This window comes from Euwallacea fornicatus, chromosome 26, assembly GCF_040115645.1.
Source record: "Euwallacea fornicatus isolate EFF26 chromosome 26, ASM4011564v1, whole genome shotgun sequence".
NCBI classification, from domain to species: domain Eukaryota; kingdom Metazoa; phylum Arthropoda; class Insecta; order Coleoptera; family Curculionidae; genus Euwallacea; species Euwallacea fornicatus.
In genome coordinates, this window is record NC_089566.1 from 2,140,132 (window position 1) to 2,161,863 (window position 21,732).

At 36.7% G+C, this 21,732-nt stretch overlaps 1 protein-coding gene across 2 annotated transcripts in view; it reads left to right on the forward strand.

Annotated features, from left to right (window-relative positions):
- The window catches only part of exp (expansion), a 79,461-nt gene that overhangs the window by 7,183 nt on the left and 50,546 nt on the right, over positions 1–21,732 (forward strand). The window contains exons 1-2 of one of the 2 annotated variants that reach the window (XM_066296771.1): positions 15,099–15,274; positions 20,212–20,371. In XM_066296771.1, the coding sequence (XP_066152868.1) occupies positions 20,255–20,371 (117 nt within the window). In that variant the 5' untranslated portion in view covers positions 15,099–15,274; positions 20,212–20,254. Of the gene's footprint in view, positions 1–15,098; positions 15,275–20,211; positions 20,372–21,732 lie in introns of those variants that run through there. The other variant, XM_066296770.1, reaches the window with a different exon arrangement.

Consider the following 21,732-nt stretch of genomic DNA (forward strand, 5'->3'; position numbering starts at 1 on the left):
TCGTTACAATGACCATCAAAAGGAGAAATTTGGTTTGAAGAAATTATTAACAAGTGATTATCGTTGGATATATGAACTCGTTGCATAACGTTAGACGATAAATCATGAGTAACCGAAATAATAGACGTAAAAGCCGAGTGTATTTGACACGCTACATCACCGACGCTTTTTACTTTCTTCCTAGTTCAATTTGTTCTATTGGCGCAATTTGCAGATTAGTCAACGGTTACGGAACTAAAATGGCGGGAGTTTTCGAAAAAAAAAAAAATTAATTAAACAAATCTGCCGATGTCCAAGTCGCGAATGCGGTTTTCAACTTTAAACATTTCGCACATTGGCGCACAAGCAAAGGGGGTACTTGCAGCTTTCCATTGGGCAACAATAGCTCTTTGGTTTAGGGGTCACCAATTAATTACTTAACCATTAATTACTTAACCATTTATTACTCGCTGAAAAGCCTACGCAGGATCGTTACTCTCTTGTTCGAAGTGCAACATGGAATCCGATATTTGCACAGCAAAGACAGATCGCAATCGGACGGTATTGCCTTCGAACGCCTTATATGCAAATTAAATGGGCGAAAAGAAGAAGAGGCAGCCGATGACAATTGATTCGGTGATCGATATTTGAAATCCCAAAAAGTGCGTTGCACCCGCTAAAAAGGATACTCACCTCGGTACCACCTTTGCTGCATTACAGTGCATATCATTGACAAGTGCCGAATTTGCACCTTGTCATCGCTTTTGAATCGAAAAAAGGCACTTCTGCCGAGCGCGAGAGCCTTTTTGGCTTTTTGCCACGGTGCCTTTTGGTGAGTGTGTATAATGTTTGTCAAGTGCCAGAAGACGGGCGCGATCGAAACTTAAGGAGGTACTGGACCGAAGCTCTGGGGCTCACGAACTACTGACCCTAAGAGCCGTCCTAAGCAATGTATGTGGTTGCGTTTTTATGGTTTTCTTATCCGCCTCGAGCAAAAGAAACTCCTAATTAATAATCTAAAAGCAAATTTAGACGGCAGTATTCGAATCAAAAACAGACAGCGATCCCAGCCGGTGGTACCATCGCGAAGCAGTTTCTTTTTGGAAAAGATATCGAGATATGACGAGGCGGAAATATGATGAGATACAATGAGAGTGCGATAGTATCGCTTTTAGGGTGCATGTGGACAAATGAGGCATTGTCAAAAAAACTTAAATGTAATATTATTTATGCCAATGACGCAGCCTTTATAAGAGGTACCGTAAAGATGCAAATTAACCACTACAGCATTGAGTGCGTAAAAAATTTGACTTGGTACTGCATTCGGTGTTATGTAAAGCATTGGGAGGTGTTGAAATTGCGCGGTACCTCTTAATACTTGATTGGTACGTCACGTGCTTAAAGCGACACGCAGTAAATGTACCCAGCTAGGTCGATTATTCAAAATACGTAGGGCGTGGTAATTATTAATAAGTTATTCTAGGAATTTTCAATTTTTATTTAAATTTTGATAAATGTGCCAAACGAGACGTGCATAGCCAGTACTACCACTCGCTGTTACGCAATGACATCTCTTTAGAAATGTAAGCTCATATAAGTATGAGCGTAGATTAATTGCCTTTAAGTAATAGATAGCTCGGTGTTTATTCGTTGCATACTAATCGTAAAATGTTCTATCGAAAGAATGAATGTAATAAATAAATTTTTCCACGAGTGTCGGTGCATTGTTGCCGACTCAAAAATGACACCGAAAGACCTCCGATTTCCCTATACTTTCATATCCTAGATGTTGCGCGCGCAACGATCAGGAAATAATCCTATTTCCCACGGCGTCGACACCGATATCCACAGCAAGAGTGCAAACCACGAAGCATCAACAGTTCGCAACGATTTCAATAACAGCTGTATCAAATTTTAAAGTTTTAAGCAATAAATCGCTTTTAAATTTTTTTCGCAAATTGTTTTTTGCCATTGAAAAAGCATCGTATGCAACTTCCAAAAAATGACCATTTCCTAATCGTGTCAGGTCGTGTAATACATATGTGCTATGAAAGTCGAATATAACGACGGCAAGGGGGGGGGTGATTATATCCAGTCTTCGTTATATTAAGATTTGTTTTTTTTTTATGACTAAGGACGTCGAAAAAACGCAAAAATATATTTAAAAAAAAATTACAAAAAATAAATAATTTAATGTAACTTCTAACTTATTTATATTTTGGTGTGTATTCTTTGCTCAGATATTCTGTAATTTTTGTTTGTTTTTTGCAAAGTTCATCAACAAAAATCGATTAAATTTCTTCCCCTATAGAACCGGTTTCTTTCGGAAGCCTTGTGTCGCTAAAACAATTGTACGGTGAAAAAGTGTTCGGGGTTGTAAGGTCTGCAAGGCTGTAGGGCTTTTGCAATCTATGGTGGCTTGAAATCTTCATCACCCTCGGAGTCTTCATCGCTTCCAAATTGGATTCCTTCAATGGAGAGCACTTCGTTTGCAATTCGTTCGCCAGATGAAACACCGTCTGTTTGCAAGTGAAGGTCAACATTTACAAAATCAGTCCATAATTAATCCGGTAATGTAAGTTTCTTTTGTACTAATGCAAAAAGCTAATCATCTTCATTTTCAAAATCATTGTTTGTCCTCCTTGCCACCTCGGCTAAAAGAAAATCCCTTTGCACTCGTCAGCTGCTTCTGCCAATTGTAAATATACATCTCTTTAGAAAATTCGCTATCGTTTGAGGTAATGATATCCTGTTCTATGGGTTAGAAGGGTAATTGATATGATTGATTGTTCTCAATAAGACTTATTAGCTGGAACCTTCTAAAATGAATTTCCATTGATCTTGTGATACCGTGATCAACCGGCCGCAGAGCTGATGTGGTATTCGGTGAGAGATATTGAACGCGGTTAATATTCTCTAAATTTGAAATCTTTTGGTTCGTTGGATTATCGTCTATCAAGAGCAAACTTCTTTTTTTTTTTATTTAATTTAGTGCCTCGGTTTTGTAAAATTTTTATAGACAAGTCTGGCATCATCCAGGCTTTTTTATTAGACACGTAGAACACAGGTAGCGACTTAATATTTCCGAAACGACGAGAGTTTTTTGATTTCGAAAGTGAATTTTCGTTTTTTTTTTATCCTGTCATATTGGTAGCGGCAAATAAAGTAACTAATTTCTTTGACATTTTTCCATACGTAAACTTCTCTCTTTTTAAATTTCAGTTTTTTCTCGCAGTTATTTTGTAGGTAGACTTGCTTCATTTGCGTTAAAAATCTCGTCATTCGGGTAATTTTTCCGAGTTCGGTCATACAGTTTTGAGTCAGTTTTCTGTCACTATAACTGGGGCACCAGTAGGTTCACGACTAGTTTTTCCATCCACAATTTTATGTTTTTGTCGGAACCGTTTAATCCAACTTTCTGAGCGTTTATATTTAGAGCCTTCATTCGTTATTTCTTCAAACTGTTCGCCTTTTACCTGTAGTATTGGGCCACTGATTGCTGTTCTTGTACTTCTTTCGTTTTTGAAGTATTCATGTAATCCCTAATCAATATTTCCATGATTACAGGGATAATCTAAGTTTTTCCATCAGCAACAAATTTTCATCAAACACATTTTTGATATTTGCTCGGTTCTTCCAAATTGTATTGGATACAATTGGTCCTTAATTGTAGAAACAGGCGAATGTGATAAGTGCAACTAATTTGCAATGGTATTGTTACTTTCACCTGCTTCAAGTCTGGAAAACCTTTACTTTTCTTTAAGCCATTTTTAAAAACACAACAAAATTAGTACAACTCAAACAAGCTGAATATATGTATATAACGAGCATGGACTTTAATTTACATAATCCTTTATATAGGCCTCGTTCATAATTCAGGAAGATTCCCGATAATTCGTATTCTCTCCACGCCCTTCAAATAAAAAATTTATTTTTTGAGAAGTTTACCGGCACAAACATAATTGAAAATATCACCACGTAAAAAGCTCTGATTCTATGGCTTAAATCAACAAACTCCTTTGTCGTAGTTTTAGCTATTTAGTGTCTGTAAATAGGCCAAAGAAACTTATTTTTTGTGTATTTATAATAATTGCGATATAGAGTCGACACTGGCAGCATTCGATTAAAAAATTCCGCAAAAAGATAACGAAATTTATAAAAAAGCGGCATTTTAGCAGCTTTATATACAAATCGGAGATAAACCACAATCATACACGTGTGTGTCAGATATGTACAACAACAAGATTTTTTTTGCATTTATCTGTAAAGACGCTAAACGCGTTGCTTTTTGAAAAATTTCGGTTACTTTTTGAAAGACTTTTCAAAGAACACTGGCAACGTCGACTTTATATTACAATTACTATGTCACATCTCATAGCATCATTACACCTGGATAGCAAATTATTAAAAATGTCTTTTTCGGATGTTAAAAACAAATTTTTTTTTACAATGGGATAAGTGCAGATCCAACCGAAATTTCGAATTTCCGTCGCTACACGCAACTTATCGTTATAACCGACGTCGTTATTCGCGACTTTCACTGTACGAAAACGAAGTTGAGAGAATATGAACAGAAGAGCCGACGTTACCCAGAAGTACCAAACTCTCTGAGCAGCGAGAAGAACGTGATAAGTCAAAAATGGTACCCGGACCACCGTACTTCGGCCCCAACACACAATAAATTTAAATCGAACTTTTTTCCGAGTTATCACAATTTAAAATCCATCTCCGCTCTTCGCTGAAAGATCCCGTAAATAATGCGACTAACTAAATGATAAGTCTCGTCCTAATGGAGAACCCGTTTCTGAACATATTTCGCTTTCGATAGGTACGGCCGGATCGCCGTCGTGCACCGGTACCACTTTCGGTTTTTACCTTTAAGGTCGAGTTTTTACTTTTGTTTATATTAACGGTTTTTAATTGCAATTTACGGGATCGTTATGTAAGAACATCAATCGAAAATTAGTTTGACCTGAGAAAAAACTAAAATCAGTTTGACACGCATCGACATAGAAAATCGCTTTTTTCTCGGAACCGGGGAATCTTCGGTGTTTCAGCAAAAGGATTTTTTCGTGAAACAAATGTTCCAAGAATTTATTTTTGTTTTTTAAATTACGAGGTTTCTCAAAACGAAAGATCGCGCATTTGCTCCTAGCCAGGTTTCAAAAATTCCTCTCCAATTTGTGAAAAAATTATATGCAAATCAGGATCGTTATCCCCTAATTAAAAAAAAAACTCGTTTTTAATTATTCGAAAATTTTCGGAACCTTATGGCCATTAGTCGAATTATTCTATAGATATTGTTTAGATCGATTAGGCAAAAATTTCTGTTCAGGTTGATCGGGATTTTTCAACGTTTTTAAAAATCGTGCAGTTCGCGTTATTTCAAAATTTCCTAATGCTACTGTGCAGGTTAAGGTCGATTCGAAGTGTTCGAAAATTCATGACGGTCATTACTAATCGTTCTTCTCGATCGATCATAATCATTAAAATCTTGTTAATTTCAAACACTCACTTCAATTCTTATCCAGAATGCTCGAATATAAATTATTAAGTCAAAATTGTTGTTTGGTTAGGTTACCTAAAACCGGGTCGAGTTACCTAAAACCTCTCGAGTATTCACGACGAGTTGGTCCCATTTTATTCAAAATTTCAGTAAAATCTTATTCATTTGAACCGATCAGGTGGGATTGAACTATTGCCATAATTATTCTTCCGTAACTGTGATTTAAATTTAATAAATGATAATGCCCTATTTTTTCCTTTGGCTTGTAATACCTATCAGAAGTTGAGAAACAGTGCAACGATTATGTGGGACCTTTCAAGGACTCATGAACGAAAACAATAGATGTATGCATATAATAGAGCAAAATCGCCTGCAGAAAACGAATGTGACATTTAAATTATCAATGCAATAAAATCATTATTATTTAGCAGCAGCCTTGAAAGTCGACCAGGGGTACTGTCGTCAAGCTACATCGTGTTTCTATTTTTCCAGGGCTTCTTTACAAGTGGCGTTGCCAGAAATAGGGGATTTCCGCAACTTGGGGTCGGCGAACTTGGGTTGAAAGGCCGTTTTGACAAGACAAACTTTTGGCAGGCAAACATTCATTTTGTACAGGGCAGGACATTTTTCTGCGTCACGTATAGAGACATCAATTTCCCTGCTTTTGCGATTGCAATCTTCGCTGGTTTTATTAACATAAAATATGAAGAACTCGCCGGTTTTGCGATGATTTCAAGTGAATACCCACATTTGCGTTTATTAAACATATGCGGTGTCGTGAGCAATGGGCCTACGCCAACAGGCAACATCCTTCCGGAACGTGTGTTCGGTTCGAAACCGGCGCGACCATGAAAACGCGAAATATTCGAAATTTCGATCAATCCCAAATGTCTCGCAAGTCCAAGTTCGATCTGCTTACCGATTTTATTTTCAGTCGAATATCGGAGTAGTAAGCCTGTAGTAATTTTAACAGAAAAAAACTGTTGCAATACCTACGTAAACGAAACATAAAACTGGCAGAAGCCCTAGGGCTGCGGCTTGCCTCGGATTTTCAGCGCAGTGTTGTACCTAAAAACGACTTTCACTTATTGGTGGTTGGAGCGGGCATTGGTCTGTCCAAATTCGGTAAACTACGGCACAAGGTGACACATTTCAAATCTGGACGTAATAATTTTAAACGAAGAGAAACCGTTCAAAGGAACGAACGTTTTAAAGTTCTTTAAAAGGTAAATTTGATGTAATATATTATGCTCAATTACTGAAAGAAAGTTGGCCGGAGCGGATAATTCATCATGAAGAGGACAAATCAAGACGATTTCTATTTATATCGGTGGAGATATTCAATTATTGAATGATTTTCGGATTAAGAGACGTGCAGCTGAATATTTGGGTCAAATAGAAAGCAGATGCAAAAACCATAGGCAGGTGGATCACCATAAATTGTGATGTAATCGAAGAGTTCATGCATAACACGCATATACCAGGTTTTGGTTTTATTAAACAGAATATTAAAATTCCGTTAAAAGTTTATGCCAGTTTTAGCCATGGCTTCGAACGTGTTTTATCGAGTCTACTGCACCTGATCGAATTAAATCGTTCTCGTATTTTCGTTATACAATTCTAACGGTTCTGAAACTAAATGCATTCAAAAACAAGTATGTAACAAAGGAAAGCCATGCAAAAATGCGTCCAATTAAGTTTATTTGCACCTTTTTGCACCGTTTTGTAACTGTATAGGCGACATTGAACTGGCAACAATCAGTCAATGAGGGTGTGATTATATACTTAGTATTTAGCATAAAGCACGTTGAAGTGGGTGCAGCTCCTTCAATCTGGTTTAAATTATGGACAAAAATCATTGATATTCCACAGTTTATACGGTAAAAATTGCACATGGACAATACCAAAAAACCCATGGTTTATTGCCGCATCCACTCGTATTGCGATTTGCATAGATGACAAATTATGTACACGATTTGTCCTGTAAAGGTTTTGTACTAATAAATAAATTTGCAATTTAGGTGCTACCTTTTGGGGCTCTTGTGTTCCCTATGGGGTCAATTTATGAGCCGTTTAACATCGCCCACGTATAAGAAATGTGCGTGGAATGTTTGAAATGGAGAGTCGAGTTTTTCTAATAATTTCCGAAGATATTTTCCGTATTTTCGCAATTTTTAAATGGAAAAAACACTCATTAGTCACGTGGACGAGATCGCTGAAACTTTTTCTCGGGGCGACAGGTACTTCAAAATCCATTTATAGATATATTATATGTATAATGTACAATATATGCATTATGTATAACATGTAGTTGTGTTAGTGAACACAATGCGGAAAAAACATGACTAAATTCCAAAATTTTGTAGAAAAGCGTCAAAAAATTTCTGATCTAAAATATTTATTTCAAGCTTTCTAGATTGGAACATAGATAAGTTACACGCATAAAACAGCTTTTTTATACAATTCTAATCTCTTTATCGAATTATGACACGTGGGAAATGCTCTTTCTTGACATATTAAAATTTTCAAATGAATTCAGAAATAAACAGAAGCTTGAAAGGCAGGATTTAAAAAAAAAATTCAAAGTTGCTAGAACTAAGAAATATTTTCAAATTACATTTTCGTATTTATAGTGCAACGTCTTTTCATGTCGAAAACTTCAATAAATGCAATGCCAAACGATAACGTACTATGCAAAAAGGTGGTGGAAAAACAAAACCTATAGAAAAAGGTATTTTGGAAAAAGCTACTAAAGTTATGAATATTCGAACTAATGCAGATATAAACAAGGGCGTGCAGAGTGGATTCAGACCTCGCAGCAAATTTAAAAATAAATAAAAAAAAAAGGAAAGCCATTTTCGTGCAAGATGGAAATGTAGCAAAGTGGAATGTAGGGAAGAAACTAATTTGCACCATGCCACTTACATTTAGAGAGTATTGTAGCGCAAAATGTCCTCATTCAGCCTAGAATTTCCAAATTTATTTTAAAATTCAAATTAATTATTTTAAAATTTAATTTAAAATGTGTAAATCAGGGAGTATAATTCAAAACAGGATGTATGGAAAAAACTAAGACATATTAAAAAATATATAGGTGCCTTCACATCTGCACTGCATCAGTGAATTTTAAACAGTGTTAAAGTGCGCAATTGCCCTTTTAAACCTGAAATTTTTCAAATGAATCAAGAATATATAAAGGCGTGCAAAGTCGAAGCCAGTGCAGGAAGAATTTATGCAATTTGGAAAGAAATCTTACCTGGCATTTCAACCGCCGTACGCCAATAACTTTTATAAAATTTCATATGAGATTGAAATATTTAAAGGGGAACGTTGGCACTATCTCTCTTTAAATATTTATGTCTTCAAATTAATTCGATAATAAACAGAAGCCGGCAAGGCAGAAACCAGGAGAAATGGAATCAAAAACGGAAGCAATAAAGGAATGAAGAAAAAAAAAACGTTATAACTGATGCCGTCATATAGTCCTTGTACGCCAATGATTTGTGTATACATATGTGGCAAAATTTAATTATTCTCTTCGGTTTCTCTAGACGCGCGATCATCCTTATACTTGATTGATTGACTCAGAATGAAAATGCCTTTTAGTTACTCATGATGGATGTTGACGAAAATTCAATTGTTTTGAAAATTTCCCAAACTTTTTTTCTACGATTGCCAAACCGCGATTAAAGCATCTACGGTCGATATCAAAAAAGAAGTATGAACATTTTGCATCACATCAAACTTTATACTTCGCCATCTCGAGACTTCGTAGATCACTTCGGGCCAAAAACGCCAAATCAAATTAATCTAATATCTCTGCTACTGTCTGAGACACTTTGACATAGATATATATATATATTCTAGGCTTCAATTGAGGCGTATCCCGAATCAATCTGTTCTCACAAAACCGAAGTCGAAATTGAGAAAAGATTTGAGCTGAACCATCTGCCAGTGGTGGATTTATAGTCAAATTATTGAATTGCCGAAAATTCCGGCATGCCCTTGTCGGGTGTACAACGATCTCGCTACATGCTCACCTTAAGACTGCCAAGACCCAGTTATATTTCATCACCAAGTGATTGGTAGTAATTTCAAAATGGGGCAAGTCAATTCCGAATGGAGTGAAATATCATATATAAAAATTTTATTAATTGCGGGGATATTGTTAATTGGATGTAAGTAAAAGGCGGCACTTCTGAAAAGAATTCCCAGATGGATTAAGACTCTTAACGTTTTTTCTTCATTAGTTACATAATTTATATGGCAGCTCTTACGGAATACGTGGTCATGTAAGCTTTTGGGGTTGTCGGACCAATAAATTTGCAGAGTAGCGGAACGAGGGTTAAATAAATAACCCAAATCCGCTAAGTATCGACGGTACTGAAACGTAATAGTACCGCTATTGAATCGGACGCCACTCTAATTTAACGGTATATTTTTCAACTTTTGATGAGGCAAAAATCGCCTTTTCATGACCTATAAACACAATTAAACATTTAACACTGAAAGACGGCGTTAATGGTAAATTAGTTCCAGAACATAAAACCCTTAGAGAGGAGCGAGCAGAAAGCAAATCGGGGTCCCTTCAGACGGTATAATGAAGTTCTTCATTGCCGCACGTGTATTTTCTCAATTTTCCACAAAGCCAAATTGAAACTTACATGGCGGCAGTAAAATAGATTCGCTTTATTTTCTAAGTACCTTCAGGTCTTGAAGCAGCATGGTGAAGGCACTGAAACTGCTAGTGCACGTTTAAGCATGATTAAAATTTCATTGATGGCATGAATTTAACAATGAATGTTTGCCTTTCGAATTCTCAATGTTTACCGATGATATCGATTGAACTTTTCAAGCACATAATATGCTGTGCTTAAACAAAAATTTCAAACCTAACACATCCAAGCATGTCGGTGGAGAACGCAAGGAAAATATGTAAGGCCATCTTCAAGTTATTACTCGATAACCCACATACCTCCCAGGCATTAAAAAACATCAGGCAAGAATAATACATTAATTAGAACTTCATTGGCTGCATCACACGAAAGGATTACTTTTCTAGACGTCCCCATAACGCATGAAACGTCACTGGCTTTCACTTTTGTTTAAACAATTTCCGACTTAGCTTGCCATCTAATCGAGTTCGAACGAAGCTCGTAGTTATTTTGCCGTAATCATAGGTGTCGCTACAGAGTAGATACTACTGCAACGTAACCGTATTGTATACTAATAACGAAAATAACGTATTACGTAGGTGCAATAATTGAATATTATGAAATAGTACCGTTCAATGCCAACGAACAGCATTATGACGCTCAGAGAATGCTGATTTTTATCTCGTGTAGAATTCTTACTGAGGCAAATTGTCGAAATGTCAACTTTAAAGACACATAATGAGTTCGCCGATGAGTTAATGCGAGCGTCCACGGGCGTGAAACGGCAATTTTGAGATTAATTTTCTCTGAACACGTTTTTGCCACCCTTATCGCCCTATTCCATTTCTTAAGTATTCTACGAACGTCACCATCGATGACCAGATAACTTAATGAGACGACAAAGTTTGGGTGAATTGAGAAGTCAAACTGTTTCTGAGGGACTGATAATAATTGACGTTGCCAGGAATACGCTATGCAACACAAGAAGATTCACATAAACCAGCAATTTCACATCGATCCCTAAACATATGTCAAATGTCAACTGGGAGTAGATAAATAGCAGTAGTACCTACCTTTAAAAACCAGTTGCGAAATTATTGTAAGAAGGCCTCAGTGGGGTGCATTTCTCGGCGTGAGACGAATTTTCTTGTAATCGATCTTATATGAATTCAAAGGTAAAAAACTCTATTGTTTGTGACTTAAGAGCAATTTTTTTCGCCTGTGCCCACACAAGGAGGCGTAAATTATTTGCAATAAATAAATTAGATTTGTTTTTATTGGGGGGAACTCCCACGTGGAAGACAGTGTTCACTAGCCGGCTCGATTTTAAAGGGCAATTAAACCATTTGTCAACGACAGAAATGATTTATTTAAGAGTTTTATTATTAACCAGATCGAGTAACGCAATTGAAGACGGATTTTTTAAACGTGCACAAAGCGAAAAACGTTCAATGTTTTATCATACGATTATCACATAAACATGGCATTGAAGGGGTAAACTGGACGTGAAGGCGGCAAATTAAGGTTTTTTTATAATTTTTCAAACTTTTTTTTTAATTTTATAATACACCGTAAAATAATTTTTTTCCCATTTCCTGATACTTTCAAGAGATTTACGGAAACTCTAAAACAAATCTTTCCGGTAATTGCAACAATGTCATTTTAATTTATAGAATGCCATTAAGTATTTTATTACTAAGAAATTTTCAGAAATTTACTGGTACTTTGAAGTGTTCGAAAATCTCAACAGCTGTTAGAGATGCGAACTTTTTTTCGTAATTCTTAAATCTTTTTGACATAAAAAATTCCAGTATACGCATGCGCAAAAACAATCGAGTTTTGGGCACTGCGGAAAAAGTTACGTGAATTTTTTTCTATCTCGATATGGCACACGAGACGTTACTTACCATTTAACTTGAAACAGAGATTTTAAACGAAATGGTCCCAACAAAAAATCCTACAGTAGGAGCGATTTCAAATGTGTAAGCTAAAAACCATGAAATTCATATCAAATTTTCTTCGGCAAAAAACAAATGGACAAAGCTATTATGTCATAATTTCGAATATATTCAATTTATAGTGAATTTTGTCAGTTTTACTGCAGCACATTAGCGAAGATCGAAGACCATTCACTAAAGAGCCTTTCTTTCAGTCAAAAAAGGCCAAATCACATATGCACGTGCACGTACACATGAGATAACTAACGAGATTAAACTACCCAATGTCACGGGCGTAAGTTGGAAGTATGTGTGTTTAAGTTTGGAATGTTTAGCGTTTACCCAGAAGTAGGTACAATTAATATAAAGTGAGTAATCAAGTTACAAAATGGAAATTTGCATGTAAATCTGCTTCGCGGCAGTACCACGAGATGAGATTGATTAGCACGTGTTGACAGATAACGAAATTGGGCATAAGCATTGGCCAAATAAAGCAGGTAAGTAAAAAAATTTAGCAAAAAATGAGACTTGACATAAAGAAGAAATTGCGCCAAAAATAATTTCTTCCATTATCTACATTATTTTGTGATTGTTTATGCTCAATTTCGTTTTCGATGAATCTGTAATAATCCATTGCAGTCGGTGGAATTGCGGCGACGCGGTGTGTCCGAGAGGCCCAAGGTTTGTTATTCGCTCTTCTAAAGGGCTTTGTTTAATAAAGATATCGTCAAAATACCGCAGATATTCCGAATAAAACTTGTCCAATTTCGCAGGAATATCATCAGAGGCGTCGCATAAATCCACCCAAGTTTCTCTAGATTAGATAGAGATAAAATTTTTGACATTATTTGAAAATGCCACGGGGATAGTACGGAGAATCTCCGTGTCTCTCAAAGAGTTTTCGAAAAGTATCTATAAATACCTTTGGGAAATCATCAGCTGTATGCAAAATAATCTGTAAAATCTTGAAAAGCTCTCGCCGATCTTTGGAAATAAAAAGATGTCTTGTGTTTCAAGTCTCTGAAACGGCAGTGAGTGACATTTCTAAAGTTTCACGTCTTTTCCGCAAGAAGTCGTTAAGGACCTGGCTCATTAGCCCTCCCATTAGTTGTTATCAAGTTATCGAAATAGTTATAGCAAAAGTTACATAATAGAAATGGAGTTATCAGAAATCCGTTGGAGTAAAGATGTTTTTGAAAAATCCGAAGCATACAAGTAAAATCTATCGATGTGGTTTTGAATAATGACCATCGACGAAACTAATACAGAAATTTTGCTTCTCTGCTTGGAGTGGCGTAACAGTGAGAATACGAAATATCAAGTGATGTTAGTTTTTGCCGATTTTGAAAAAAGCGTAAATATCTCGAAATCCATGATGTTTTCATTTAGGCCATTTTTTCATTTTCTGGGTCATAAAAAGTGGGCTTTCCACCAGGCGAAGTATTGTCGAAAGGTTTACGGGACACCCTGTATAATAAAATAAAAACGTACCGTTTTTATATGTTCTTAAAATATCCATGCAGATTGTGCGCGTTAAGTATCACAAAACTTCTATCGCATCGACGATTAAAGTGTTAATCTGGATAGACCATGATCCGACGTAAAGCTTTAACCAACTTTTATTCTAGTGTTATCACTACAATCCGTAAAAATTAAATTAAGGATATTTGCTTGGCTTAGAATTTGTAGCTCTATTTTTCCGACCCTTCAGTACCCCACACTTATTAAAACCAATGTTTCCGAAACATCCTGTCTAGTTCCAGATTTGTTGCGATTTTTATCGAGAGGCGTTAATTGGGGGTCGATTGGCTCAGATTAAATTTTAAACGTCGTTATCTTGAAAATAGTTCTGATTGGAAGTATACAGGGTGAACCTGAAGTAAATAAAATGCTTAAGTTTACGAAATTTCAAACACATTCGAAATCCGCGCGTACGAAAGTATAAACAAATAACAAAACCGTTTGTTATCTGCTTCGGAGCTGGCTACAAGAGGTGTTCGAAATTTCGCCATCGGTGGCATTACGGTGACTCCCCTCTCACCAATAGCACATTGAACGATTCGCCATTAGAGTGATTATGGACCATTGTCAATTCAATTGTAACAATATTTGTCACGATAACACGTCGAACCAAACTTCGCGACTGGGTTCCATACGTCACGGATAAACTGCACGACAATAGAAAACGTCAATGTTCGAGTTTTTACAGCAACCGGTAATTTCTCATTGATGAACTTTTCTCCGTCACTCTGTGCATTCGAAGTGGGTTTTAAGAAATTTGAAATCCACGCAAATTTTAAATAGTCCGAAAAACTTACCTATCTTACCGACCAGGCGAGCCCCAGCGAATATAAAAATGTTCTCGGTAAGATACCCCAGGCAGGCCGACGAAATCCCCGAACGAAAGACGCCGAACGCGAAACTCCGCCGGTGTCTATTATGGTAGTTTATGGTTTAAAAGTGGCTAAGATATGGAAATGTGCAATTAAGATCGAAAGTGGGCCTGCAAAAATAACAATAAAAACAACCATATGGCTGGAATTAAATCAGCCTTAGTGACGCCATTAAAAGTCGGGTTTAACTGAAGGGAATGCGATTAAACTAAGAAAAAAGAATGGGCCATTTTTAAGCGTTGTATAAGCATTAAGACAACACTGACTCGCACGGATATTTAATGCACCACCACATGAAATACAACTCCTCACTCCTGATCCTCCGGATTCTTTGCTTTAATTAAGTTCTCCCAAAAATGTCTTGCCGTGTTGTTATTGCCTGTTTTTTGATCTCGGAATTTTGGCCTTCCAAACTTCCCGTTACATTTTTCGCAGGTTGGCTAAAAAGCGGGATGATCATTAAACAACAACCAGATGACCTATTTACGACAACTAAAATCGACGAAATAATAACAATAAACGTCGTTCGTCTAGCGCATGGAAAATCCAATTGTTTATCCTTTTCGGTTTGTGAATCCCACCTCGTGTATGGCTGTTCTGGGCGCTCGAACCAACGTGGTGGTATGGTACCGCAGTACGCTTACGTACTTGGTTCGCGTACCGCCGCGACGCACCAGCTGAGTATCGCGCGCGAGATTGTCAGCTGTTCTCTATGAATAAAATAACATAATTTTTCTAGTTTGGTAGTTATTGTTGTGAAAGGTGAATTTTTTCCAACTTTTGGATTGTTTACTCAACTATTCGGTAGGTACCAATCGAACCTGATGTAATCCGCATAATAAGAAAGTATTTTTACTATTAGAGCACTTTCTTATTATTTCGTGTCTGTGTGTGGTATTTGGAAAAAACCTTAAGCACCGATACGGGAAACGGGAGCCCATGTCCAAAAAGGACTTAAAATGCAGCCGGGCGCTTGGAGAGATGGTACTGCACGGTGTGTTTGGAATTTAAAATTAACAAATTCGAAATTTCGACATGTACTCACATAATATACCCAACAGTAACACTAATTCCCGGGCTTGCCACTTGCCATCGTAAACGTTAAATTTGCAGTAAAACTATTCACTTTCTAATGCCATTTCTTCAATACGTAAACGCATTTTTATTGTTAATTCGTATAGCTTAAGGCTGAATATTAAAGAATATTCGCCGATTTCTCGAATAAACACAACATGCGTTAAAGTGGGCCATCGTGGGTAATTAAAAGTCACAATTTTGTTTACAACATCACACAGGTTGAATTTCCTATACAAAGGATGCGCTAGTATTGTCCCTGATTCTTACAAAAAGAAGCTGTTTTGAAACATCCGCCCAGCAATCTGTTCCTCAGATTATTATTCTTTGTGATCATTACCGGAATGGGTTATTCCTTCGCATTTTGTAGACGCAGGTGAATAATCAAACTTAAAAATTACTGACAGAGTCTGATTTGAAGATCAGCCAAGTCATCAAAGTTTCGTAATTGGAGAGAAAGTCATAAATCCTCATTAAACGTCCAAGTGCAAGACCTTTGCGAGATGACCCAAACACTTGTCGAACTTTAATGTTTTGTGTGGTGATTTTCAGTTTAGTTCGTCTCACTGAAATTTCGAATAAGATTTTTCTGCTAATAAAGTCAGGAACGACGTGGTTTTAACGGTCATTCATTATTCGGCAAAAGAACGAATTCTTCAAATTAAAATTCATTTCGTGTAGCTGTACATAGTTTCTTGTCATTTGATGGGCATCTTGATCTCCTTCGAGATCATCAATGGTTTTTTACGCAAGGAAATCATTGTTGAATTGAAATGAATGAACTTGACTTATATAGCATCGTTGTCACGTCTTCGGTAATAATCAACTAAAAGTTCTCAGTGCTGCTCTTATACTTACTATTATTGGAAATTCTAAAGGTTGATGTAATGTCTGGCTGATCACATAGAATCATATAAGCGATTGGTTCTGATAAGAAATTTGACATAAAATGTTAACTTTTACTGTTGTTTATATTATGGAACGCCTTCATCAATAAATAAACTGCCAGATGATACGGATTTTTAGCTCATCAAATAAAAAAGAGCTTTTTGCAAATGTGTCGGAAGGACTTTGATACCTCGTTCCTCGAAGAGTTTACTACATTTCACCAGAAGTGATTTTTGTTATTGTAAATATATCTTCCGGTCGTCACGAGGTTCCTCAACACACGCAACATCAAGTTTTTCTTTGAAAATTCCACTACTAAACCAGAGTTTCACTTCGGCACCTTGGCGCAATGTGAGAAGCTGAAAATGATCTCAAATCGCTCTAACATCAATTTGACTTTTGACATTCTATCATCATAATTCCACTATTATCACATCAATAGATTAGATTAACAAATAAAACGTGGTTAAGTGAGAAAGAATATGTACGTTTTAGAGAATATCAAATCCTAGAGATGTCTTTGAGATCTGGAGTTTCATCCCTAAATTGGAATAGTCAAATTCAAATTATCTTTTTAGTTTTTTAAATATGTAATTCTATGCCGTTCGTGTGACGTAATTTTTGGATTTACAGTAGCTGATCATACAGGGAGTTAATTAAGTATGTAGGAAAATTCTAAGGAATAATTTTTATCCGCGGTCCTGGAAAAAACGTCTATCCATAGATTGTGAAATCCCTTTTCACTAGTTAAAATTTGAGTTAGTAGCTAAACTAAAGAGGGTATGCAAAAGGTAAAAACATTCTTGAAAACTGGACGCTCTGTTTGTCAGTACTGACTAGCTTTCCCACCTATATCGAACAGGAATTTTCGTCTCCAAATGAGCTGAGGATTTATTCCTCATAAGTTGTCTAGATACTCAATTATTAACCCTCGTATGGTATTAGGAATAACGCAGCTTGTGTATGGCGGTTCCCAAATAATGGACCAAATTTCATCCAAATATATTCTTTGTGTCCAAATATTACGATTGGGAAACGTTGAGTTATGGACACCTAATCCCTAAAAGGTGACACTAATCTAATTAATGGCCCAATTTAGATAAATCTCCAGATTTATTATGTTTACGTTTAACAAGGATAACATATACCATGTGTGAAACCTGAGCATAGGATTCATAGCTTTAGGGTGCTTTTTTATTAGGTCACAAGGGTTACTTCTAGGTAAAATGAATATGGAATTAGTTAGTCTTGCCTAGGCTTGCTTTCCGAGTGGTCTTGAGTCAGAATGTACGACGTAAAACAAAAAGGCAGTTTTACTTTTATAACCTATTTCCACAGGAAAATTTGTCGTATACGAAAAATGATAATTTTCCCTATTAGGGTGTTAAAGCCTCCGTCTGATCGGAGAGTTTCTGATATTTTTTTCGCTTTTTTATAATTTTTAGATTTACCCCACAAGATAGAGTACACCAAGTGATTACTAGATTAGAATCTGTGTACATAATGATACTTTCCACGGGATCAGATATCTTTGACTCTCCGATAACTCTTGTTAAGTTTTAACCCGTTCGTCGATTGAAGACTGACCATGTCTGGCTGAGAAATTTAATTTACTGCCAAACTTTTTCATTTTCTTCATTTCGTGCCGAGCAACCGACAGAGTTTGAGAGTTATTTGCAAAAATGTATGGTGCTTTCCCATTTATAATTATCTGCAGATGTGTCCTAAAGTGAAAAGAATGGTCAGTGGGGTACTACGAAAGGGTTAGAGATGGTAAGAGACCTAGTCTGACGCCATAGAAAATGTAGTTAGGGCAAACCTGTAAATTAGAAACCTTAACGAATGTGTCGATCGCAAAATTTTAACAAAATACCTCAAAAACTGTCAGAGATGCAGGTACACATTCATATACATGAATTTCGAAAACTACTACCTTTGGTATTAGGTAAATTTAGCTGATCACGATATTTGGTAGAAAGGATATGGGTTGAAGTTTGACTCGCTAGATTGAGTATGTGAAGAAATTCGTTAGGTTGAAGTTGACGTACCCGTGTCTGAAATGCTCTCCTAAGAGACTTTCCATTTTTTTTCCAAAAACAGATTGTTTATCACAACACGTTTTTTTGCGTGAACATGATCAGATAACCGATGTTTTTTCCCTCTAAATTGGAACATTTCCCGGAACGAAACCGCATTTTGCGTCCAGACCCTCTTCTCTTGTTTCTACGTCACTGATGGCAATAGAAATTTTCTGATGTTGGCAGCGGGTTCGCAATCAAAACTACCACAGCGGCCTACATCATTTTGCCTAATATGTATGTAGCTGCAGTAGCCTCCGAAATATTAAAACAACTCGTTTTCGAGCCACTGGAATATGTTCATAGGAAGATTTTCCCATATGTTCAATCTCAAAAATATTTTACAACATTCCCAATTAAGTTGATTCCTGATAATTTTCTTTTTATCATAGAACACTAAGTTACTATCAGCGCCTTCCATTAAACCCTTTTTTCCAATTTACGAACGTGCCAAAAAAATGAACCTTTTTTGCGCCATTGACGATCTCAACAATGAAAAAGCTGCACCGCTTTAATAGAACTTTTGATTGGTCAATTTTTTTTTTGAGCGTCCGAAATAGCTCTGAAGAATCGGTTAAATGCTTTTAATCAACGGAAAATGCCAGCTTTTATAACATTCAGTATATTGACCTTACCGATGTCAAATATGGGTAGAGCCACTGCCTACGAATTTTATAAGACGACTTTAAATACGCAAATGGCGTAAGAAACAACTGCAGAAATGGTTTCAGTACTATTACAAATAGGTCCAAAAGGAACATTGAACTTTGCGACGAAATAAGTCCTTATCGGGTTGAATGACTGATCGCCAAAGAGCACTTAGTCATGAGCATTTTTTCGAATTAAGCGGAAAATCCTTAAATATCTGAAGCGCTACAAAGATAACATCGTGTTCTGTTTGGAAACCGTAAATTGCGACAGCACGTGATATTTGCATATTGATTAAACACGAGGATCCCGTGCTGAAACTCTACTTAGCTAATGTGGCATCTAAACAGGTCGGTTCTCAAATTCCCAACAATACCGCACCCATAAGGCAATACATTAAAATGGTATTCTCAAAATGGTTCCAAGGTGGTACCAAGGCTATTTACTAAATTTCTATGCAAGTTTTTTGGTCCGCGTCTCTTAAAGTGCTTCCTGATACGCATTTTCCTTTTAATATTAATTAGTACCACGCACGATTTTTCACTGTGTCCCCGCCCACGAAAATTCCCACGTCCCAAAATAAAAGCAACAGTACTCGGAGCGCAATTATCTGGTACAAATTTGACCACCAAAGCCTATATGCATATATTGAATAGCGGCAGTACCGTTCAAACTGCTGCGATTCCTTATAAAAACACTTTTAGAATAAATAATCGCGTGGGTATGTTTGATTACGAGCAGCCTACCAATTACATAACCAGACAAGCATACGTGTTTGACATGCAGTTATGGTAGTACCTCAATGTCAAAGGTTGTGTGTGGCTAATACGTATGTTGGAAGATGTAGCCCGAAGAAATGGACACCGGTACATAGTTCCGAAAGCCGAGCACTGAAGTATAAAAAATTGAAATAGACCTCATCTGGTGTTGCCTTGCCTTGGGCCAGACTTTCACTTTAATAAGGTGCCGTGAGACGTCTTCAACTTTTAATGACTCGCTGTTTTCTTCTTAATCACTAACGATTTTGAGTTATTTAAGCGGACAACGTTTCAGGATACCTCCTCTCACTGCGCCGCTTCCAGAAACTCCTTCCGAGATGGTTTCCAGGCGCAGGATCTTGTCCAGGTCGCGTGACGACTTGCACATGGACTCTGGGTTCCAACCTCCCGAAGAAGAGGAAGACGTTTGGTACCAGAAGGAAAAACTTTACAAGGTACTGTTCCATATAAAATTGCACCTTTAAATTACAGGCATAAATTTAATTGCATATAAAGCTGCCAAAAGGCTGTAAAATCTGTTTTGCTTTTGTATAGGTTGCATAACACTCTGTATGGTTAATAGCTCTGAGCGATACTAAGTTAGTTTGGCTTCCATCGAATCAAGTGTCTGTTTGATCGTAATGGAGAAACGAAGATGAATCGGGGTTTTAGCAAGGAATAGATGGCCTCGTTACTCGTTTGTTATTAGAAAACTTGACAACTCATAACAAAATTTATAGAAAGTTGAATTAACATTAACAATAAGTGTTTTATCAACACGTTTATCATGTTGTCTGATGGATGGGCTAATTTAAGATTTAGATAATGTGCAATGCACATACACAGGTTGGCTCAATTAAAGCCGTTCACGTCAATTTTACTTTCGAGAGGGATATTTTTGGATCATAAACTCGAAGGGGAGGAGTCATCCTCTTAAACAGGGTGGCAACTCCGTCACAGACCTTAAACGGCACAGGAAGTCAAGTGGCACATCAAATCCAAGGTATTTCAATTCTCTTTACAACTATGCTGAAAATGTTTTTGCCCCACCCATAAATATCGTAATAATGGCCCATAATGTATTTGTAAAAAAACGTTTTATAACAGTTTCTAAATTACCACATAAGAAAAGTCTAATGGTGTTAAATCAGGCGACCTTGGGGGCCATTCGATGAAACGACTTCTACCAATCTAGTGTTCGGGAAAATTTTGATCTAAAAAGTTACGTACAGGAACTGCATAGTGTGGTGGAGTGTCATCCTGTCGAAAAAATACATCATTATCTAGGATTTGATCGTCGTTTTCAAGGATATCCATAATGTGAGGGTAGATGAAGCAGATTGAGGTAAGAATCGCTCGTCAAGTTGTCAGACATAAAAGAAAATTCTAACAATACGATTTCCCAAAATTCCAGCCTGTACATTCAATTTTTCTGGATACTGTGGAAGCTGTTTTCTTACAATTGATATCACTCCAATATCTACAATTATGTTCGTTGGCGAAACCATTCGGAAAGAGTGTGCATTCGTCAGAAAATCATATAAAATATAAAAAAATTGGGATTGATCCAAGTGCATTCACTCATCACCGCACAAAATTGCATATAGCGATCTGGATCGTCTTCATTGAACGCACGAATCAAATTCGTTTTATAGGGATGGAAATTATGCTTTTTCAAGAATCTCTGAATACTACTACGTGGAATGCATGATGTAGCTCCTAATTCTCGGAGGTTTGAAATAGACTTTTCTTGATTTACACGACTGAGTTCAATATGCCCCAAAATTGCAATCTGTGCAGCCTCATTGGTAACAGT